Source organism: Microtus pennsylvanicus, chromosome 9, assembly GCF_037038515.1.
Source record: "Microtus pennsylvanicus isolate mMicPen1 chromosome 9, mMicPen1.hap1, whole genome shotgun sequence".
In the NCBI taxonomy this organism is placed as follows: domain Eukaryota; kingdom Metazoa; phylum Chordata; class Mammalia; order Rodentia; family Cricetidae; genus Microtus; species Microtus pennsylvanicus.
Window position 1 is genome coordinate 67,359,988 of NC_134587.1, and position 22,114 is coordinate 67,382,101.

A 22,114-nucleotide genomic window follows, 5' to 3' on the forward strand; every position below is an offset into this window, starting at 1 on the left:
TTTTATATGATGACATAGGCATGGGAGTTTGGGGTCAGGGATGGAATGTAGTGACTTGGGCATTTGAATGAATTCCTGGTCCCCAAGTGGTACCTGTTTGGGGAAGGATTAAGAGGTGTGACCTTGCTGAAGGGGACTATGTCACTGGGGGTGAGCTTCGAGATTTCAGAATACGGGCACTATTTTCAGTTCACGAACAGAGAGGTGAGCTCTGAACTCTTGCTCCAACACCATGCCTGCCTGACTTCTGCCATGCTTCCTGCCGTGGTGGCCATGGACTTTTATCCCTATGGGACCATAAACCCAACCTTCTGTAAGTTGCCTCGGTCATGGTGCTTTATCACAATAGAAAAGTAACTAAGACATTATCTGATCGAATTTTTATGTTTTGCTCATGATTTTCACATCTATATCAATGAGAAGTAGTTGGCTAGAGCTTTCTCATCATTTTTCCATTGTCTTTAGAACTGGGATATTGCTGTCCTCAGAAAATGAGTTCAGCATCTTTCAAAGATGTCTTACAGACCTGATTAAATTCCTTCTTAAAAGATGGGTAGCAGTTGCCGGTAAATCCATGTGAGCTTTCTCTTTTGTGAGTAGATATGAGTAAGCCTCCTCATGATGCTCCTTCTTGTTAGATTGTGTCCTTCACTATTTCTCTGTTCCAGCTTGCCCATCAAGTTGATGGAACTATGCATCCTGTTCTTTTATTGTCTGCTTAGCATCCATGTTCCCATAGTGATACTTTCTTTTCTACTTCTGATATTAATGGTTTATGTCATTCCCCTTTTTTGCTTTGTCTAGCTAGAGGCTTTATAATTTTATTGATCTTTTCAAAGGACAAGCTTTTGGTTTGGATGATTTTTCTCTGTTAATTTTCTGTTTTTCATTTTATTGATTTATTTTTGCCCCAATTTTTACATTTCTTTGGATTCAGATTTTTTCTTCTCTCCCTGCTTCCCTAAAACTGAGTCTTAGGTGAGTGATTTTAGAGCCACCTTCCTCATCTTTGCCATCCCTCATCATTTCCTTTGTCTTCTTCCTTCTCTTTCCTCCACTATCTCCCTCCCTCCCTTCCTCCTTTTCTTCCCTGTCCTCCTTGAACTAAGGGATTTTCATAACACTGATCAAACACTCTATCAGAGACCCCCTTCATATTCGACCTTGGCATATAGCTCAGGCTGGCTTTGAACTCACAATCCTGTGGCCTGTCTCCAAAGTAATGTCATTATAGGCACACATTTCTTCATCTTTCAAAATATATATTCAGCATCATAGATTTTTCTCTAAGCACTGCTTTTGCTGTATTTCAGTTTTTTAAATATTTTCATTTTGTTCAAAATGACTTTATTTTTATAATGTTTTTTTATTTTTTGATAAAAATGTCATAAAATGTATTTTGACTGTATTCATCCCTCCTCAAATTATTCCTGTCTTCCCCTATATTTTCACCCACCAACTTCCTTCACTATCCTCTTCTCCCCCCCCCTCTCTCTCTCCGCCTCTACCTCTACCTCTACCTCTTCCTATCTCTCCCCCCTCTCTCCCTCTTCCTCTCAAAGCCATGAAATCCAGTTTCTGTGTCCTTTGGGTATAGACTAGCTTTGGGAACTCATACCCGGAGCTCATCTTCAGACGGCAGGCTTGGATTCTATATGGTTCTAGGTTGATGCACTGTGAGGAATAACTAACTGTTAGATTGGCAGGTAGGGGAGGGGAACAGCCCTGGGGTTCTCCAGTGAAGGTTTCAAGTTTGGCTCTGTGCAGTCCCTGAGCCCAGTGGTAGGTAATATGGCTGACTGTTGGTGGAAGGCTCAAAATGGCATTTCACTTTTATCTGAGATTTCTTTTTTGACCAGTGTGTTATTTAGACTCGCTCTATTCAATGCCTTACTATTTGGGAGTAGTTTTAAAATGATTTTTCTATTATAACATGCCAGTTTAGCTTTCATTGTGGTCTGAGAACAGATGTTGCTGACTGTCAATTATACAAAGCCAGTTAAAGTGTATTTTATGGTCACAATTTCTTGTACTTTGGAAATGTATTCCATGTACTGGAGAAGAATGTTTTGTGCTGCTAATGGCTGGAGTAGACTACATAGAAATGTTCATTTTGTACAGATGACGGTGCCTCTCTGTTTACCTGTGTCCCCACTGACTTTCTGCCTGCTGGAGCTGTCCAGTTTCGGTAGAGACATGCTGAAGTATTCAGCTATAATAGCAGAGCTGCTGTTTCTCCTTACAGTTCTGTCTGTTTTGATGCTCTTTCTAGATGTGCCCACATTCTCATAGCTGGTATTAGGTGGATGCATACTAAGTGTTCTGGGGAGATTATTCATTGCGTTGCTGGGATTATCTGGTATCCCTGGTGACTGCTTGGTCTTACATTGGCTCTTTATGAATTAGTATCTCTTTGTCTTTTCTAGTTTTGGTCTATTATGTTGTTCTCTATAGTTTTTAGGTTGTAAGTATCTGTTTATTGTGGACTTCTTCAATAAAACATATCTTTTATTTCTTGATCTATCCCAACAATCTCTATCTTTGTTCATTTAGGCCACTGATAAATAGATATGTAACATATTTGCTTCAGTGCTCTTTATTCTTGCACTATTTTTAGATCTTTGCTCTCATTCTTTCATTAATACATTATTAAAAAAATAATAAAAACCAGCTTATTATTATTTTTTACTCTGGAGTTAGAAATCTATACCAAGCCCTAAGCCAGGTAATGTTCCTGGAGAGCACGAATACCTTATGACATTCAAATAATCTTCATGTGTTTTCCTGTGTACCTTCTTATTTGCTTTATTTATGTCTAAAATTGAGCACACAGTTGCTACCACTAAAGTTCATAAGTTGCCAACTGCTGAAATAATTAGAAAAACTAAAGTTTCAAATTTGCTTTCTTCAGTGTCTTTCCAGAATCCACATAGATCTGAAACTCTGGTCCTTATTACTTTTCTTTAATTTTTTTTGCATCTATTGCTTATGTGTGTGACTGTGTGTGTGGACATGTGTATGTCACAGCTCTTGTGGAAGTCAGACGATAATCAAGTCTATCCTCCCCTCTCACCAAGTGGGTTCCAGGATCAGAATCAGGTGATTAGTCTTTGTGGCAAGTTAGCACCTTTACTTCTGAGCCATTTTGCTGCTCCTTTAAATTTTTTCTTAATTTATGAATTTTTGAATGTTTTCAATTTCATTTTTTTAAAAGTTTAAATCCATCCATAAATCCCTGTGAGTCCCCAGGAAGATGCTTAATTGGTGATTGGGGAAAAATGGAAAGTTGGGATTAGAAAAAAAAATTACCTTCCTCTCTAGCTCTGATTCCTTTTGTCTCAGTGTCTCTGCCTACATTAGGAAATAGAGAGATCAGAAACATCATATCTACATCTAAGTAGCCTTGATATTTAAATATTCTATCATCTATCTATAATCTATCAATCTAACTATCATCTCTCTAAATATCCATCCCACTTGTCTGGCCATCTCTGTCTAATTATGGATGAATGAAAAGATGCCGCCAGGCCGAGAGGCAAAGCTAGGGTGTTCTGGGAACATGTTCTATCTCAGGCCATGGAGGAGGCTGCCTTGAGCAGTCCTCTGAATAAGCAGAAGCAAAGTGCAGAGCCCTGGACTAGAGAATGGGTGGGAAGAGTGAAAGGAGTTCTGTGTGTTGCTGACAGTGCCTAGAATCTGAGCTGCATTTCATTCATGATAAACCTCTGTTGGTATGTCTTAAAGCTAGAGTAGTGCATACTGAGAAAATGAATACAGCATCAGGCAAGGTTGGAGAGATTAATCTTGGCTGAACGCAGCTTCAGGAGGGCGTGTGAGAATTACCTTGTTGTCGATGAAGATTTTGTCTGTCAGAGTCACTCTGAGTTGGAAGTGCTGGGGACCCTCAGAAGCACAGGGTTGGGTAGCTGGGACTCTAAAGCCAGTGGATTTGTGCAGCATATGGAACAAGGCAACCCTTCAGGGGAGAGCTGTTTATTGGTTTCTAAGTGCTTTTTCTGCTTTTTGCTAGTGTCTTTCTTCATTAGGCTTGCAAGCGGAGCTTGAGAAATAAGATGCCCTGCTTACTGAGTCCTGTCATACATTAACAGCCTAGCCTAGCATTAAGGCTCTGGAGCAGAGCCATGCATATTGTAAGAATATATCCTCCATGGAGCTCGGGAGATCTTTGCCAGGGGAGGGGACACGAACATCGGGAAGTTCTTCTGAGATGTCATCAAGTTGCAGATCCAGTCTCTGAGCTTATCTGCATACATTTCAAGTTCTTGGAAATGTGCACAGACCAAGGGCAAGTGTGGGCTAAGGTGCATGGCTCTCAGCCAGCAGCAGAGATTGTCTGTGGGTTATTGGGGCATATTGCTCCCTTTCTTCACCTGCTGCTACGCCGGGCTGTGCCTAGGGAAGCAGGCAGTACCCTACAGCTTGCCAAAAGTTTCGTGCCTCTGACTCGAAAGCCTGGACCTGTTTCTTAGCTGCCCTTTGTATACTTTGGCCTGGAACTCAGGGTCCTTCCCCGTGTCCAGCGGCTATGTGTTCTAGTGCAGATTCCAGCAATGTGGAACTCGGGAACATGGAGACATAGCAGGAGAGCCATCTCTATGCAGGGGCTTCCTGCTGTATGGGCGTCTCACACAGTGCTTGGCTGTGGCTGCAAGGCCTTGCAGAGCGCAAGCGCTAAGTTTACATGCATCATCTCGTTTCGTTCATTTAAAACTTCTGTTTCTGGTGCTGGTGGTGGAGCTTAGAGCCTCACCCATCTGGGCAAGTACTCAGCCAGCATTTCGCTTCCTTCTCTCCCTCCTTCCTTCCTTCCTTCCTTCCTTCCTTCCTTCCTTCCTTCCTTCCTTCTTTCCTTCCCTCCCTCCCTCCCTCCCTCCCTCCCTCCCTCCCTCCTTCCTTCCTTCCTTTCTTCCTTCTTTCCCTCTGTTTCTCCTTCCCTTTCTCTCTCTCTCCCTCCCTCTCCTTTTCTACTCCCTCCCTCTGTCTCTCTTTTTCCTTCTCTTTCCCTCTTTCCCTCTCTTTATCCCTCCCTCTCCACTCCCTTCCTCCCTCCCTCTCCACTCCCTTCCTCCCTCCCCCTTTCTTTTTATTTTGAAAGCCTTGAAAACAGGACACCTCATTGTTTTACACCCTTCTCTGAGTAAATTGGGGTACAGAGAAACTACGCCATTTGCCCAGCTGTCGTACATGAGCCTGTTTATTGGACGACTCCTCAGCAGAGTCCTTCCTGGTCCCTTTCCTGGCCCTCTTCCCACTTCCTTACTCAGGAGAAACGATAGGCAATGGTACAGTTCAGTTCTATTCCAGGAGATCCCTTTCTTGAATAGTATTTTATTATATTTTCAGAATGTTCTAGCCATTGACCCAAGGTTCAGAAATACAGGGAGGCTTGGTCCTATTGGATGACGGCTGCCTGGCTCCTCAAGGGCAGGTGCTGATGGGTAAATTGTTACACAGCCCAGCTTACCCACAGCACCGGGTCAGAGGTGCGCTTGCTGCCTAGCTATGGACTGGCACACCTTGGGGTGGTGGAGGCAGAGGCAGTAATGAGCTGTAGGGCTGCCCTGGTAGATGCGAGTAGGGGTCTACAGAGCGACAGAGCTAATGGAGCTTCCACCTCTGAGGGATGCCTGCGGGGCTTGGCAGTGACAGTCTGGTCTGTAATTTGTAGCACAGGTTCAATGGCACCCAGAGAGGGGAAGGACAATTTGGGAACCCAGCTGGACAGAGAGGAGGGCCTGAGGCTCTCGGGGATGGAGACCAGGCAGTGAGCTAACTCTAAGGCACAGAGCAGGGCTACATGGCCAAATTAAGCAGATCCGGTCTGGGGCTTGGTTAGTTTTGAAAGTATGGCTGAGGGACAATACAGAACCCCCGATGCCTGAAAGGAAGTGGGGAAACAAAATGCCCTTTGCCGATCCTGGAAGGGGGTCCAGATTGGCTGTGATGGAGAGACACAAAAGATTGCTGTGAGAAATACTGCAGGCTTGCAATTCCAGTCCTTTGACCTCACCTGCCTTGGCAACAGCTGTGTGTGGAAGGCCAGGTGGGAAGGAGCCGCCTGGCTAATTAGTACTGTAAAGCAGAGCTCCAGTCTGCAGTTCTGAAAGTTTCTCCTTTCCTTTATCTTCTTTTTTAAATGCCGCTAAGACAGTGATAAAAGGCTGGGTGGAATTCCACCGTCCGTGTGAGCGGAGAGTCACTCTGAGAGATGCTGACTTAAGCACTTGCTCGCTCCCTCCCTCAAGAGGTTGCCTCCTCCTGTGCTAAATAGTACCAAAATAAACATCTCGAAATAGCACACCTAAGCCCTTTGTTCATTCTTCATCATGGATTTGAGTAAATCCTGCAGGGAGGGACCATTTATTTGGAAGGAGGGTGGTGGGTGAGGAAGGGATGAGTGGAATGGGGATATTATCTGTGTAATGGACAGCAGAGGCTCTAGGACCTGTGGTTCCTTTCGTACCTCTTGGAGCTTGCCAGGTTTTGTACATCTCACATAGATGTGAGCAGTCTGCCTATGTCTTGGCTTTTAGGGTGGGCTGAGTAACAGTGGAACCTTCAGGGTCTCTTTATAACCACTGCCGCCCCTGATGGCAGGTCACAGTGGGGTGGCTGGCCTTTGTGATACAGCAGAATCTTAGCATCCATGAATTCATCCCTTCCTCATCAGTTTCCATTGAAGATGCCAAGTAAAACGATGGGGTTAAAAACAGGAAGCAAACTCAAAACCCCAAAGCGTTGTTTATATTTTTAACTGTGCCTTTTAGTTTTCAGGTTCGTTTTGTAATAAAAAGAGGCCCGAACCCACCCAGAGTCTGGAGTGAGCCCTGCAATGCTTGGAATAGCGGTTGGAATAGAAACTCGCATTTGGGGGTGCTCAAGATGTTATTGGTTTTGCACTTTGCAGAACAGCAGGTGTTATTACAAAGTGTGGGGAATTTTATATGCAACATGAAAGCAGTGGATTGCATGAAATAAATCTGAAGAGAAAGTTCATATCCCGAGTCTCCAAACTTTAAATTCATGCTGTATTCTACAGATGAGGACACTTTCCCAATTGCTGTGTTGGTATAGTCGGCCAGAAACACGTAAAAAGACCATGGGGAGGAAGCGGCTAAGACACTAAATTCTTCTCAGTCTAGAGACAACCTAGGCTCCACATCGACTTTCTGTAACTGTGGATTCCAGAGTTAACTGTTTCAGCCAGAAGTCTCTCTACAGTGCAGCCCCATAGGTTAATGGCCATGGTATTTCATAAGAAGACCTTATAGCCTGCAGTTTTTGTCTATTGGGCTTTGTCATCATGTCTTCTGGAATTGGCTGGCATCTATAGACTTTAAATCATGGTCAGGGTCTATGTACAGAGATCTGACCCCAGGTCAAGTGGAATGATCATACTTGGTCATAAATGTGGGCCAGGGCTTTCAAGGTGAGCATGGAGAAGAATTAGTGATTAGTTAGGGGTCTAGGAAGCGATTCTTTCCACAGGACCATAGAATAGAAGCATTGGAGCCATAATTGAGCAGACAAGGAGCCCAGAGAGGAGTGCTGGGCTGCTCTCGAGTTCTAACAGAGGCAGCATTTTTCTGCATCTGGTGTACTCCTCTTCTGGCTTCTGGGGTCATCTATTTATCCGCTGCCAGAATGTGGATCCTTTAGCTACTGTCTGCCAGTTCCCTGCTTCATTGGTAGGTTTTTGTTCTTGCACCAGCTCAGCCAGTATCAGTGATAGCACACACATCCATCAGTGATAGAACTAACTGGATATCCATCCAAGTATCAGTCTGCAATACAGACCCATAGAGGAGACACTTAGACATTTAGGAAGAAAGACCTGCCTGGGTTGGGAACCACTGTGCCCATCAAGGAAGTCAGAGTTGGAAAGATGAAGGTACTATGTCACACCAAAGATAGGTGTTTTACCATTGGGAAACTAAGGCCTGTACCATTGTCACCTTGTGATTTCAGTTCCAAAAAGCATCCTTGTGGGTGGGCTGTGTACTTTTTCAGTTGCCTTTCTCCCAGTTCAAGCTAATGCTGTAGGAAGAAGCCTGAGAATAGATGCTTGACTTCTGCCTTAGTTTGAGGTTTTATTGTTGTGAAAAGACACGACGAGCACTGCAGCTCTCATTAAGGAAAACAGTTACTTGGGGCTAATCTATTGTTTCAGAGGTTTAGTCCATTATCATGGCGTGAAGCATGGTGGCATGCAGGCAGACATGGTGATGGAGAAGGAGCTGAGAGTTCTGCATCTTGATCTGCAGGCAGCAGAAGGAGACTGTGAGCCATGTTGGGTGTGGCTTGAGCATATAAGACCTTGAAGCCTGCTTCCATGGAGTCACACACTTCCTCTAACAAGGCCATGCCTCCTGATAATGACATTCCTTATGGGCCAAGCATTCACACCTGAGTTTATGGGGGTCATTCCTATTTAAACCACTACAACTATCAACCACCTCATAGGTGGAACCTAGGATATTTTGACTAGAAAAACACTCTATAAACTGAAATATGTTGTGTTTGTTCTTTCTAGGTATACCCCACATTACAGTTAGTAGCGTCAATGGAGAAGTATGCTATATAGTATGTTGTTCTATGGTATGTTGAGTCAGTGAGTTTTCTGGAACACTTTAGGCATGAACTGGGCATATCCTAATACCCTTAATTCCAGGCGAGCTGTCTTCATTCATGAGAATGTACTTGGCCTATAGATAAAACTAGTGAGACTTTGGCCTACTGCTGAACCCAATTGCAGACCAGCCATGATGGATCAATGGGTTTTATTAAGTGATATTTATATTTGAGTCTGAAAATTTCCATGAAAGGTTTTATTTATTTATTATAAGCCTTTTGATTTTTGATAAGTTGGCTAGCAGTTTTCCAAGGAAAGCACTTTGAAGGAAACAGACATTTTTGCTTTGGTGAATAATACAAGGCAAGGGGAGAAAGAAATGTATTTTGTCATTCGTGGATGGTCGCTCAGAGTTGTCCTTGAGCAATGCATAAATCTGGGTCAGACAACACAAATATGTGTTTCTACCAAGATAGCAAAGGAGGGACCAGTTTGTCACACTTCTACAGAGGTGACAAGAGGCATCTGGCTGGATGGTAATTCTAGTTGTCAAGTCTTGGGAAGACCTCTTCACCTGAAAAAGCCTTGGGGCTAGGAAGAAGTCAGATAAAGTGCTCTGTCCTCACAGTCTGGTGGCTTTAGGCTGGCTGGGGACACTCCATGTCCTGAGCAGCTCTTTTCCTTTGGAAATGTTTGCGAGTGTTGGAGAGGAGATGAGCTGTTAGCAGAGCTTGAAGCACCCCAGATGGAAAATCCACAGTGCCTGAGGTGGAGAAGCACACTCGTTGAAGCATGGGAAGGCTGATGTCACTCACACTGTTGGGGGTCAGGGGGCTGGTCAGCTTTAGGTCATTGGAAAGGTGGCGCTGCATGTCTGTGTCTCTGGGTTTCTTGGCTTCCTTGAGCTCCCTCATGGTGGACAGCCGGAGACTGCAGCTCCTCCTGATGCACACACTAGATCTGTGTTCTCTCTCCAATGTCTGGTCTATCCATTTATTCGGCACTGGAGAAGAAGCAAGGTTTGTGTCTTACCTTGGGATCTTTAAGTTAAAGGACTTATTTTTCAGGCAGTTTTAGCTTTACAAAACAATTGAACGGACCGCAGAGTTCCCCTAGGCACGGTTCACCTCATCATCTCTTTCTCTCTGGGGTTGACATCGTGTGTGATGAGTGAGGCACATTTGCTGGGATCGGATATTTGCGGCCTTGTGAATTTCTTTGTTACCACAAGAACTCACTTTGTGTGAGGGTGTGTTCTGTGGGTGTTACAGCATTCTAAGACTCTTCCCACCCTAATTGCCCCTTAGGGTCCATGTGCTCATGTTTCTCTCCCTCTCCCTGCCTCCTCCTCCCTCCTTTCTCTTAGGCCCTTGCAACCATTGATCATTTTACCAGCTCCACTGTTTTGTCTTTTCTAGAATATTATGTGATTGGACTATTTAAGTTTATGGCTTTGCTTTTTTTGTACTTAGTAACATACGTGTGTCTCAGTTTACTTTTCTATTGCTGTGATAAAACACCATGAGCAAGACAACTAATAGAACCAAGAGTTTATTTGGGGCTTACAGTTCCACATGGTTTGGGTCCATGATAACGGAGTGAAGGCAGCAGGCTACACAGCAGCCAAAATCTCACATCTTTGCCCACGAAGAGGAAGCAGAGAGGGCTAACTTGAAATGACTTTGAAACATCAAAGCCCAGCCCCAGTGACATAGTTACTTTAGCAAGGCCACACCTTCCTAATCCTCCCCACACAGCCACCGTCTAGAGACCGAGTATTCAAACACATAAGGATTGTGGCCCATTCTCATTCAAACCACCACATTCTACTACCTGGTAGCTATAGGCTCATGGCTATATCATAATGCAAAGTGTATTTGGTTGAATTCCAAAACTCCCTATAGTTGTTTGATCTTGACACCTTACTGAGTCCAAAGTCTCTTCTGAGTCCCAAGACACTGTCTTATTAATTGTAACTCCTTGTTCAAAAAGAAAAGCAGATTATATATACTTCATGTACAATGACATAGAATACATATTACTGTCTCAAAAGTTAGGAATAAGTCTAAATTGTTCTCAGTACTACTGTTGTGAGTTCCCACTAGGATGGCCTGTATGCTCTCCTTGCGTTGTTCAGTCACCTTTCTGTCCAGAATCCTACAGTCTTCCACATTCTTCCCCTTTAGAAGGAAAGTTTGATTGTTGGGCTGCAAACAGATTTGAATAGAGTAGCGAGGAAACCCTGAACAAAGGCAAAACTAAAACTCCAGCAGGCATACTCTACGTCAAAGGACTTAGATGGCTCTGTCCTTCCAGTTTTGCTGCCACTAAGGCTTATCTCTCTCTCTCTCTTTCTCTTTCTTGTGTGCAATACTCCTTAGCAGGAATCCCATGGCTCTATCATGCCCAACATCTTTGGTCCTCTAGCACCATTCACGTCTACAGCTTCAGTGACCTCTCAGGGCCCCTTGCCTTCTCAGGACCTTCGTGCAGGGATTGCACGTCCACATATTTTCTGGCCTCAGCTCTCCTTCACCGCAGAGGAAGATTTCCCAACCCCTTTGCTCATGTATTCTTCCTGATCCAAAGCCAGTGGGTGGCACCGCCAAGTTGGCCTGCCTGCTTGGTACCCCTCTCAAATAGCATTCTCAGTAGCTTTATCTTCTGTTTGGGAAACCAAGCTTGCTTCAGACTACTCTTCACAAGTTGGAAGTTTAGCTGTTGGGGTCTTGCTGTTGGGGTCCCCCTGAGATTTACCCCGGTGCTGATCAGGGCTCTTTGAGCACATGCCTTGGCCCCAGCATGACATTACCTTGTGCTCTTCTTTCTCCTACACCTGGACAGTTTTTATTTCCTTGTGCTTCATTTTCTATTTTCCATTGTAGACCTGAGTAAGAGTGAGTTCTAAAAACCACACGGCAGAGTCAGTAGCAAGCTGTCTTGAAACTTCTTCCACCAAGGAAATTAGCTCATTGCTTTAAAATTTAGCCTCAGAAGTTCTTAAGGACAAGAAAAACAAAAATCAAACAAAACCAAACTACAACAAAATCCAGAAACATGTTTTTTTTCCTTTCTGCCTTTCCTCTCTCTCTTCCTTCTTCCTTTCTCTTTTTTTCTTTTTCAAAATATAACGGGACATTCTCTAATGAAGTTGCTACTATTGTTTGTCCTCAGCACTTCTGCTTCACAGGCTCCTCCTAAAGCCCTTTAAGCTCTGCTTATGGTGAGCACTTTTCTATAAAACCCCAAGGTCCTCTACATGCTTCCCCCAAACCATGTGGTCAGATATGTTGTAGCAACACCCCAGAATCCTGATATCAACCTCTGTCTTAATTATTTTTCTATTGCTTTGATAAAACTCTGTGGCTGCAGCAACTTTCCAAAGGGAGTTTGGTCTTTCGGATTCTGTTGGTTTGATTTTTGTTCCCTGATGGTTAGAGTCCCTGAGGATAGGTGGAGGTCCTGAGCTGCGTGATGGTTAGAATTCATGAGGGTAGGTGGAGATTCCTGAGCTGCGTGATGGTTAGAATCCATGAGGGTAGGTGGAGATTCCTGAGCTGAGTGATGGTTAGAATCCATGAGGGTAGGTGAAGGTCCTGAGCTGAGTGATGGTTAGAATCCATGAGGGTAGGTGGAGGTCCTGAGCTGCATGATGGTTAGAATCCATGAGGGTAGGTGGAGGTCCTGAGCTGTGTGATGGTTAGAATCCATGAGGGTAGGTGAAGGTCCTGAGCTGAGTGATGGTTAGAATCCATGAGGGTAGGTGGAGATTCCTGAGCTGCGTGATGGTTAGAATCCATGAGGGTAGGTGGAGATTCCTGAGCTGCTTGATGGTTAGAATCTATGAGGGTAGGTGGAGGTCCTGAGCTGCGTGATGGTTAGAATCCATGAGGGTAGGTGGAGGTCCTGAGCTGCGTGATGGTTAGAATCCATGAGGGTAGGTGGAGGTCCTGAGCTGCAGATAGCTAGAGTAGCAGTTGAGAGCTCACATCTTGGGTCACAAACAGGAAGTAGAGTGTGCTCAAAATGACATGAATCCTTTCAAACGTGGAAATCCAGCAAGGCCACATCTCCTAAGCCTTCTCCCAAGGTGCCACCAACTGGGGACTAAATATTCAAATGTCTGAGAAAGAATGGGGGAAGGTTACTCAAATTATTACCACAGTGGTTAAGGTTTCGTTTGTCTTTTCACAGCGTGGTAGCTCATTTCCAATTTTTCCCCGATTAATGCTTTATACATTCATCTATTGTGGCTGCTAATAACGTGTTTTTAAATCTGTGGACTATATGAGACTTACTGAAACTGAGAAAGAAAAAAATGAATGATTCAGGAGTGATTAATGTTTACACTCTATTTCCTTTTTAATATTTATCTTTTTTGATAATATTTATCTTGGAGGTAGATACAACCCTTTAAAACTTTTTTGACAGTAACTTTTTTTCATAGAGTATATTCTGATTTCCTTTCTCATCTTTTCACAGACTCCCTCCCTACCCTTCTGAAAATGTATATTTTTCTGATGATGAAAGAAATATAAGGCCGAACCACTTGAAGTTGCCAACATTTGGTCACTTTTCACTTTCAGAACATCAGTTTCACCCAGTTCAACACAGTTTAGGCTCCCAGCCTATAGCTAACATATAGAAATGCAGAAAACAGAAAGAAAAATATAGGATGTTTATTATTATTATTGGTAAAGTAACACAGCATTCATCTGAGATTGTTTTATGTCCCAGGGTCCGTCTAGACTTGTTGTCCCCATAACTGGTCCCATCCCAATCCTGTCTTTTATCCCCAAGAAGGTGAGGTCATGGTGCACCTGGGGTATGTTCAGCACTGGAGTTCCACCTGAACTTCAGGTGTGGTCACTGAACTCTTTGGAGACCTCTCTAGGGAAGCCCTACCAGCAGAGCTTTTCAATCTGCAGGACCCAGAGAAGACCTTGGAGTTCTCGGACTCAAGCGCAAAGCTGAGGGATCCGCTGTGCAGTGGGATGAAAGGCGCTCTTCTCAGCATAAGGGCTACACCAGGCTCCAGGCTTTTGCTCTGGGTTCCAGAGGCCAGCAGTGAGAAGTTCAGACTGTGGTCAGTCTCTAAGGTACATACTCTGCACATCTTGGTCTCATGTCTGTCTTCACTCCCTGCTGCCTCAGCCTGGGCATGCAGCCAGTGCTGAGGTTCACAGGGCTGTGGTCGTGGGGCTCCCCAGATGGCTCACCTGTTGACTTCTACTCTTGTGGTTTGGGGCCTTGGCCAAATCTGTGCTTTACTCTACAAGGTCTGGGCACTTATCCTTCTCCAGCAATCTGGGGTGGCCCTTCTTGGATCCTCACAGGGAGAAGCTAACTCCTCTCAGGGAAGAGGAGCGCAGGGTGTCCTGGCACAGCTGTCCCAGCTACAGTGGATCACCTGCTGAGGCAGATGTGTGAAGACGTTGGTAAGCCATGATCTGGAGGAGGAACGAGAGTACCTCCTTTCTACTAGGAAGAATCAGCTCCATAGTGCTTGGGGCCCTGCTCAAAGATGAGGAATTCTAATACATTGGCAGGAGAGGAGTAAACCAAGTGACAGACAGCTGTGCTGTGTGGCCATGCAGGTGCTGTCAGCTCTTCTAACTTCCAGGTGGCTTACACTCTCTGCCCTATCCACTTGTGCTGGACGCACCGCTTCTGTCAACTCTGGATGTCTCATTTTCTTCTCCCTTCTCTTTAGCCACCTCACCCACACCTCCCGTTTTTCAAGTACAAATCAACAACCCGGAGTGTATACCCCAGCAGTCTTCCTTCAGACTCTTCACGCTGTGAACTAGGCCTAGGTATCCTAAACAGCCAAGAGACATGTTCCAGATGACCAGGGACTGCTCCTATGCCTTAGGGCCCACTGAAATTGCTGCAGCTTGACAAGTACCAACCCCGTTCATCCTGCCTTTCTCCTGTGGCAATCGGAAGAAATGTTCTTGCCATAAAATGTACCTCTGCTGCTGTGTGACTAGCCCAGGGCCCTCCCTGTGTATGCGTACGCCGCTTCTCGCACACCATGGTTAGACATGGCCTGCTTCTTGGGGATTGGGAGCAATGAACCATCTTTGCAGTGGCGTTCATTTCTTGACACGGGAATTTTTACAGGGACATTTTCTGTGCATGCACCATGGAGCCAGGCCTGCCTGCATGATCCTCATGGATTGAATCCAACAAAACTCCAGTGGGGGGCAAGAGATTTGGTGGAGAAAGTTCATGAAAGTCACTAACTTGGAGCTGAGAATTTGGGGATGTGGCAGTAGTGAAACTGGAGTTGTTGGGTATATTTTGGTTTTCTTGGGTAAGAAAGGAAGCTTGCCTTTCTATAACCAGATTTACTTGTGCCATCTAGAGTCTCCAGTCCCCCGCTCTCCCTCTCTCCACTGCCTGAACTGTAGGTGACATGCCCTGTTACAGTAGATGACATGCTGTCTTTCAGAGGCATGATCAAAAGGTGTGTGGTCTCTGTGTCTAGCTTCTTTGACTGCAGAGTCGTGTGTGTGTGTGTGTGTGTGTGTGTGTGTGTGTATGACTGTGTGTTGGTTAGCTTTCCATCACCATAGTGAAATAAAGACACAATCAATTTTTAAGAAGGAAAAGGTTTATTTTGGCCATCATTTTGTAGGTTCTCTTTCATAAGTGAGCAGTATCATTGGCTTTGGACCAGTAAAAGGCAGCATATCACCACGAGAAAATGCAGGGGACCCTCATGGCTAGGATATAAAAGTGAAGAGGCCGGGGTATGTATATATATATATTTTAGGCAACACATCTAATAGCCTAAAGACTGATCCATGTTCCACCGAGTTCCATCATTTTCCAATGACACGAGCCTGGATAGCGTGCCTTTAACACGTGTTCCTTTGGGATACGTTATGGATCCAAACCATATTAATACTGTTGTGTGTATCAATAATTCATTCCTTATAGTGTCTCCCAGTTTTTCCAAAGGTAATATTTTTCTAGGTTTTATAGTTAGTTCTGTGAGTGTCCACTACTGAATTAATTTTGCATTTTTGTCAAAAAATCAATTGATGTATGTGAATCCATTTCTGGCCACTCTGTTTCACTTATCTGTTTTTCTATATTGATATCATTCTTCAGTCTCTTGATTACTGTAGCATCAATAGTGAGTCTTGAAGTGGGTAGTACAAGTCCTTGTTCTTGCTTATGGCTGCTTGGGCTTTTCTAAATACTTTCCACCATTCATTTTAAAATAAGCTTTCCAATTTTTATTTTTTTCAAAAGATGACAGATTTTGATCAGAATTACATAATCTATAAGTAATTTATAGGCAACTTGATATCTGGATAATACTAAGCCTAATAATCTGTGCGTATGGCATACCTTTCAGCTTACACCAATCTTCTCTAATTCCTCTTGTACATATTTTTGGGCCATGCCTTCATTTCTCATATTGTTAATGCTGTCTATCACAAATGACCTTTATTTAAGGACATTTCTGATTGTTGCCACACAGTTGATTTTGCAGGCTTATTTTTGCACCCTGAGACATTACTAACTCACCAAGGTATAGCAACTTTTCAAAAAATTTTATGGTAATTTCTGCCCTTACTAGCTTGTTTGTGAGGTAAGTTTTCTTTCTTTACATTCATAAATTTGAAGATTACTAACTAATAATAACAAGCAAAACATATTTCTTCAGCACTTCTACAACGGGAGAGTCATCTACTATCATCTGCCAATAGCAGGCAGAGGAGTGGGGAGGTTTCCAGTAGGGGAAAGAACAAGAAATTTTGGTGTCTGTTCAGGATTCTGTGCATATACAGAGGTTTTGGGTGGCTTCACAGAAGGAGGAGAAATCCATGATGAGTTTTAGATGTATTTTTTTTTCCAGTTGACATTCAGTGGAAATGGAGGTAAAGTTAGACAAGCTATCAATAATGAATCATATCCTGGCTTTATGAAGCTGATTGCTATACAACATTTTTAGCTTCTTTGGCTACAGACAGCAGCTTGCCTTTCTGGGCTGGTTATTGTGAACCACAGGTTGGTTTCTTGGGCCACGCGTTGCAGGTCTGACATCTGCTTTCATAGTAGTTGAACCATTCTTGCATTCATTCTTTCAATTTGCAGTCTGAGTGGTTCTCTTTTTCTCGATCACTAGTCTAGAACCACACACAAGGAGTTACGACATCCGAGGGAACAGTAACCCTTTAACCATAAAGTATAGCATGAACCCAAGGCTTTTGTAGATTGAGGATGTTTACTTCTATTCCTACTTCTTAATTTTGCTGTTATTATTGTAACCTGTGTATGTAGGATGCTTGTGTGTTTCTGAAGATTCTCCTGACTCTCTGGTCATTTTGCTGTGGGAGTGCTGGGGTTGCAGACCACATACCAGTGTACCCATCTTTACATGCTTGGATTATGGGAACCTGGATGCAGATCTTCATGCCTTTGCAGCTATACTTACTCAATTAACCCTCTCCTAAACCCCTATTGCTACTTTGATCAAGGTGCTCCCCTCCCCGCAACCAGGAATTTATGCTGGATTTTCTTTCGAGACCATTGCAGTGGGATTTGGAATTCCAATGGCTTATTTTTAAGTGTTTATCCCACCCTTGTGTTCTTGTGATAAATCTCCTTTGGCCATGATTTATTATCTTTTTGACACATTGTTAGAGTTGATTTTAAGAATTTTTCACAATCTGTACTCATGAAGAAAGTCATCTCCTTATTTTCTTTTGTTGTGATGTCTGTTTTGATACCAAAAACATGTTTACAGCACAGGGAGTTGACGTGTATCCCCCTCTCAATTTTTTTTTTCTGAAGAATTTGTGTGCAGTGATTCTCTTTCTTCCTTAATGTTTTATGGAATTTCCTGGTGAATCTAGACACCTGTGATGTTTCCTTTGTAGAAAATCTTTTTACCACAGATTAGATCTCTTTAATACACTGCCCTCCAGCATGTTTGCTCTTGCGTGAGCTTTAGTAGTTTATTTTTAAGCAATTTGTTCATTTTATCCTAGGTCATATAATTGGCAGGGCATCTTCCATGACAGTGTAGCAAGTGTAGACTCTGAGGCCATGTGTGCTCCTGAAACTGGTGTTGCTGTGGAGATGGATGCTGGTGTTGCTGTGGAGATGGATGCTGGTGTTGCCTTCCTCTCTCTCATCTGTTAGTCCCAAGGCTTATCAGTTTTACTGATCTGCTTTCATTGATTTTGGACTTTTTCTCTTTTCTACTTTGTTGTTTTTTGCTCTGATATTTACTTTTGTGCTCCTTTCCCCACTTTGGAGATGTTTAAGGTAGAAGCTAAGGCCATCATTTTGAGTCCGCTCTTTTTTCTAATTCTCAGCAGCCAGTATTATAATTTTGGATGCATTTTTCAAAACCCCCATGTCATGAATATGCTAAAATTGATTGAAATTTTCAAATTCTGCATATGATTGGGAAGTTAAGATGATTGCAATTTTAGAGATGGTTATGTTCCACCTTTATAGTTAAGGAACCAAATTAGCATCTTGAATTGAATTTATGTACATCCAGTGATGCGTCATTAAACTGTTCTTGTGAAATTAGTTTTATGATGCTATATATATTTACACTCAAAAATAATCTGTTATATTTTAACGTCTGTAACTGATTTTAGAAAAGCGTTCTACCTAGTCCTACTATTGGATCTAGAATAGCCTTTGATGTAAGCAGCTCCACTCTCCTTCTGCTTGGGCAGTCTGTCTGGGTCTGAGGTCCAGATCCTCTCAGGGCCATGCTAAAGAGGCCAAGGTCAGTGGCTGTGGGAATTCTGACTAGTAAGAGATGCACAGGAAGTACGTGAGATTGACAAATAAATGGATGCTTGTGAACGGGGATATTGAGGTTTCACATGAGAATGTGTGTGCTTGTGTGTGCGTATTACGGGAAAGCTGCTCTCTGACTCACTAGTAGCTCAACCTCATCAGTTCTTATTCCAGATGACTTGTCTTGGCGCTGTGGCTTGACATCTGTGTGTAACGTCGTGAACAGTTTGGATAACAAACTGTAGCTGGAGGTCTATTTGTTGCTACACTTTTATCTAACAAAAGAAATGTAAAAATATTAACAGGCTTCAGTATTCGTTTCCTCCCTTCTTCGTGTATTACTTCCCTCTCACCCAAGAGGAATAGCATTGCAAACAGTAGGAGCTGGATGAAATGGGACTTGAAATCAGTGTATACCCCTTGATGGGTCTGTTAGAAAGGACTGGGTGGAGTACAGATGGAGGTGTTCAAGGCACTAAGTTTTGCTGGATCCTGAATTCAGTAAAAAAAGAAAGGTACTTGTGACCATGGCCTCCCTCAGCTGCTGTGTTTAGCAAGAACCAAACAACTGCTGAAGACAGCTAAGCCCTCTACCCCAAATAGTCAGAAAAATTTTGTAGCCCTATCTCACCATTCCTCAAAAGTCCAGTGATTTGGATGAAGCAGTCAGTCACTGGTCAGGTAGAAAGAAGTGGGCAGCCCTCCCTGGGGATCTAGTTCAGAGCAGGTGACAAAGGGCATGGTGTGGGGCTACAGCGTCATGTGATGCCGGCGATGCTCGGATGAAGACGTTTTTTTCTCTCGGAGGAGAAATCTCTACCTCGAATACATGATTCCACTGCTCGAGCACCTCTCGGGGGGCTTGGTTAACTTTTCTATATGCCTGTTGATCTGCAGCTGTCTTCAGAGAAGAACTCGGAATGAAAATTAGATTGTCAAGTATGATGAGGGCAAAGGAGAAGTCACAGAATACAGACCACGTGCTCGAGAGAGACAGGCAAAGCGGAGGCTGACGGACAGTTCTGTTTCCTTTTGCTCTGACATCACTCTCCAGACAGACTTGTTCACGTCTGAGTTCAGTGCAAGCAGCCTTCTTGGTCATCTACAGTACCCTCTGCTGTTTAGTGTATAGATGATTCATCAGAACACCGTCGTTTGCTAAAGGGGTTTCAGTGAAGAATTGCACCATATAAGCTGGGGAGTCGTGAAACTATAGCACTGTATTTGATAGACTAATTAAATGAGAACAATAAAAACCAAAGACAGAGTGACCTTATGTGTTAGCATGGGATGAGCTGCTGAAGGTCTGACTGAGGGGCGAGCCTTGGGTAGACATAAAAGATTGGTCAAGCAGTATAGTGGCTGTGTCTACTCTTCCCGCGTTTTTGACGGTGCCCTTGAAGCACAGTTTTTGCAGACATTTTATAGAAGTCAGGCTGTCTACTTTTTCTTGTCACATGTGCTTTTAGTGTCACATCTCAGATGTGATTTCCTAGTCTCAAGTCACAGATATTTACTCAGTTATTTTCCCCAAAGAGTTTCGCAGTTTTAGCATCTGCAAGGCTGGGCGTGCTCTTTGAGTCAAGGTTCCCGTCTGACCTGAGGTACGAAGGAAGCTTTACTCTTTATATGTGGATATTCAGTTATCTCAATGCCACATTTGCTGACGTGTCTCCGAAATCAATCAGCCACAAATGTAAGGGTTCATTTATGAATTTGCAATTCCATTTTCCCAATCCATACCTACCCATATGCCACCCTGATGTGACTGCTCTAACTTCATAGTTGAACTAGGAAATGTCACCTCATCAGCTCTGTTGGTTTGGGGGATGATTTGGGCTAATCTGAATTCCTGTCATTTCAGGATCTGTTTGTGTTTAAAATGTTATTTTTGATGCTACTATAAATTAATTCTTTTCTTAATTAACCTTCTGGATAGTTTGCTATCTGGATTTAGCAAAGCAGTTAGACTTTAGATACTAATCATGTATCTCACAACTTGGCTAAATTAGTTCAGAATTATTCATTCTAATGCCTTTTCCCCCAATAGATTTATCAGGGTCTTGTCACCCATAAATAAGTTACATTTTTTTTTAAAAAAAATTGATTTAATTGACTTACAAAGTAGCAGGCTTCCTTATGGATTTTTCGGACATCTTTAGCTCTGATTGTCCCTCCCCCTCCCTTCTCCTACTTCCTCTCCTTGCCCCTCCCTCCTCCTTGTTTATCTTTTCATCCCAGTATTCCTCCTTCTAGTTGCATGTCACATGTGTTGCTTTTAAATTTAATTTATTTTTTATTTGTGTGAGTATGCATGTATGTGTGGGTACATACACCCATAACGCACATGTCGAGGTCAGAGGTTGGCATTGGCGGTTTCCTTTTCCAGCTCTTGTTATTTCTGAGACAAGTTCTCTTGTTGAATCTGTAGCTTGCTACTGTCGTTAGGCTAACTAGCCAGCAATCCCCTGAGAGCCATAGACCTTTGATTCCTAGTGCCACCATGCTCAGATTTTCACATGGGTGCTACAGATCTGAACTCGAGTCTGCTTGCTTGCACAGCAAGCGTTTAACATGCCCTGAACATCTTCCCCGGCCCCTCATACTGCTCATGTTTTACTAAGATTGCAATGATACTTACAAGATTCATTATGGCCTGTCGTCTTCGAATATAAATAGTTTTGCTTTTTTTTTTTTCTTCAAGTTCTGATGATATATATATATATATATATATATATATATATATATATATATATATAATCCTAATTGTGTTGTCTGAACCTCCCATACAGTGCTGAGTGGAAGCGGTCTGGACACATCATCCTTGGATACTTCTGTTCTCTCCCCATCAGTGATGCTGCCAGGGTTTTCTATGATGGTCTTTGTGACTTGGACCACTCTTCCTCTTTCTAGTTGTTGAGCATCAAGGCATTTTTGATACTGTTGAGATGGCCGTAGAATTTCTGCTTTCCTTTCTGTTAATGCCACACATTACATTAATAAATTTTCATCTGTGGTGGCGTATGCCTTTAATCCCAGAACTCGGGAGGCAGAGGCAGGTGGATCTCTGAGTTCGAGGCCAACCTGGTCTACAAAAGCTAGTTCCAGGACAGGCTCCAAAGCTACAGAGAAACCCTGTCTCGAAAAAGCAACCAACCAACCAAACAAAAACAGTAATAGTTCCCTTGGTTGTGATTTGCATGTCTGCTTTTTTGTTTTGTTTTATGAGATCAGTTTTATTTTATGTTGGCACTATCCTCACACCCATTAGAGACATTTATTTTCCTTACTTAAGATTATTGGCTCATCTCTTTGATGGTTTTGCTTCACCCTGTTTTGTGCCTGTTTGCCTGTCAGTGTTCTAGATGAAGACAGAGACCCTGTAAAAGAGGTACAACTGTGAGGGTGGAGGGGCTTGAGTGGGCTAGGATGATAGCTAAGGGGACTTCCGGAGGCAGTGAGGAAGAGGAGCTAACAGTCAGGAAAAGAGAAAAATCTTGGAACCCAAACTTGACATTTGGGAAATTGGAAAGCTGGAAGTCTTTCAAGTGATGCCCCTGCCAACAGATTTCCTGTCAGCCCTGCCCTTCCCTGTCACCTTGTTGTGGGTCCTGGGGAGCCTGGCTGGCGCGGGCTTTTTGATGCTTTCTCTTACTGAGGTGTCTGCCATCTGGCTGAGCTGGGAGATAGCTCCCAAGCTGCTGTTCTCCTGCCAGTCTGGGCTTGACCCCTGCAGGG

General features: G+C 43.4%; 1 protein-coding gene across 3 annotated transcripts in view; it reads left to right on the plus strand.

The window, feature by feature from the left end:
- Zmat4 (zinc finger matrin-type 4) overlaps positions 1–22,114 on the plus strand; it is a 359,141-nt gene that overhangs the window by 95,554 nt on the left and 241,473 nt on the right. The window contains exon 1 of one of the 3 annotated variants that reach the window (XM_075986365.1): positions 13,528–13,692. The exons of 1 other annotated variant lie outside the window; for it this stretch is intronic. In XM_075986365.1, the coding sequence (XP_075842480.1) occupies positions 13,588–13,692 (105 nt within the window). In that variant the 5' untranslated portion in view covers positions 13,528–13,587. Of the gene's footprint in view, positions 1–13,527; positions 13,693–22,114 lie in introns of those variants that run through there. One more of the 3 variants, XM_075986367.1, reaches the window with a different exon arrangement.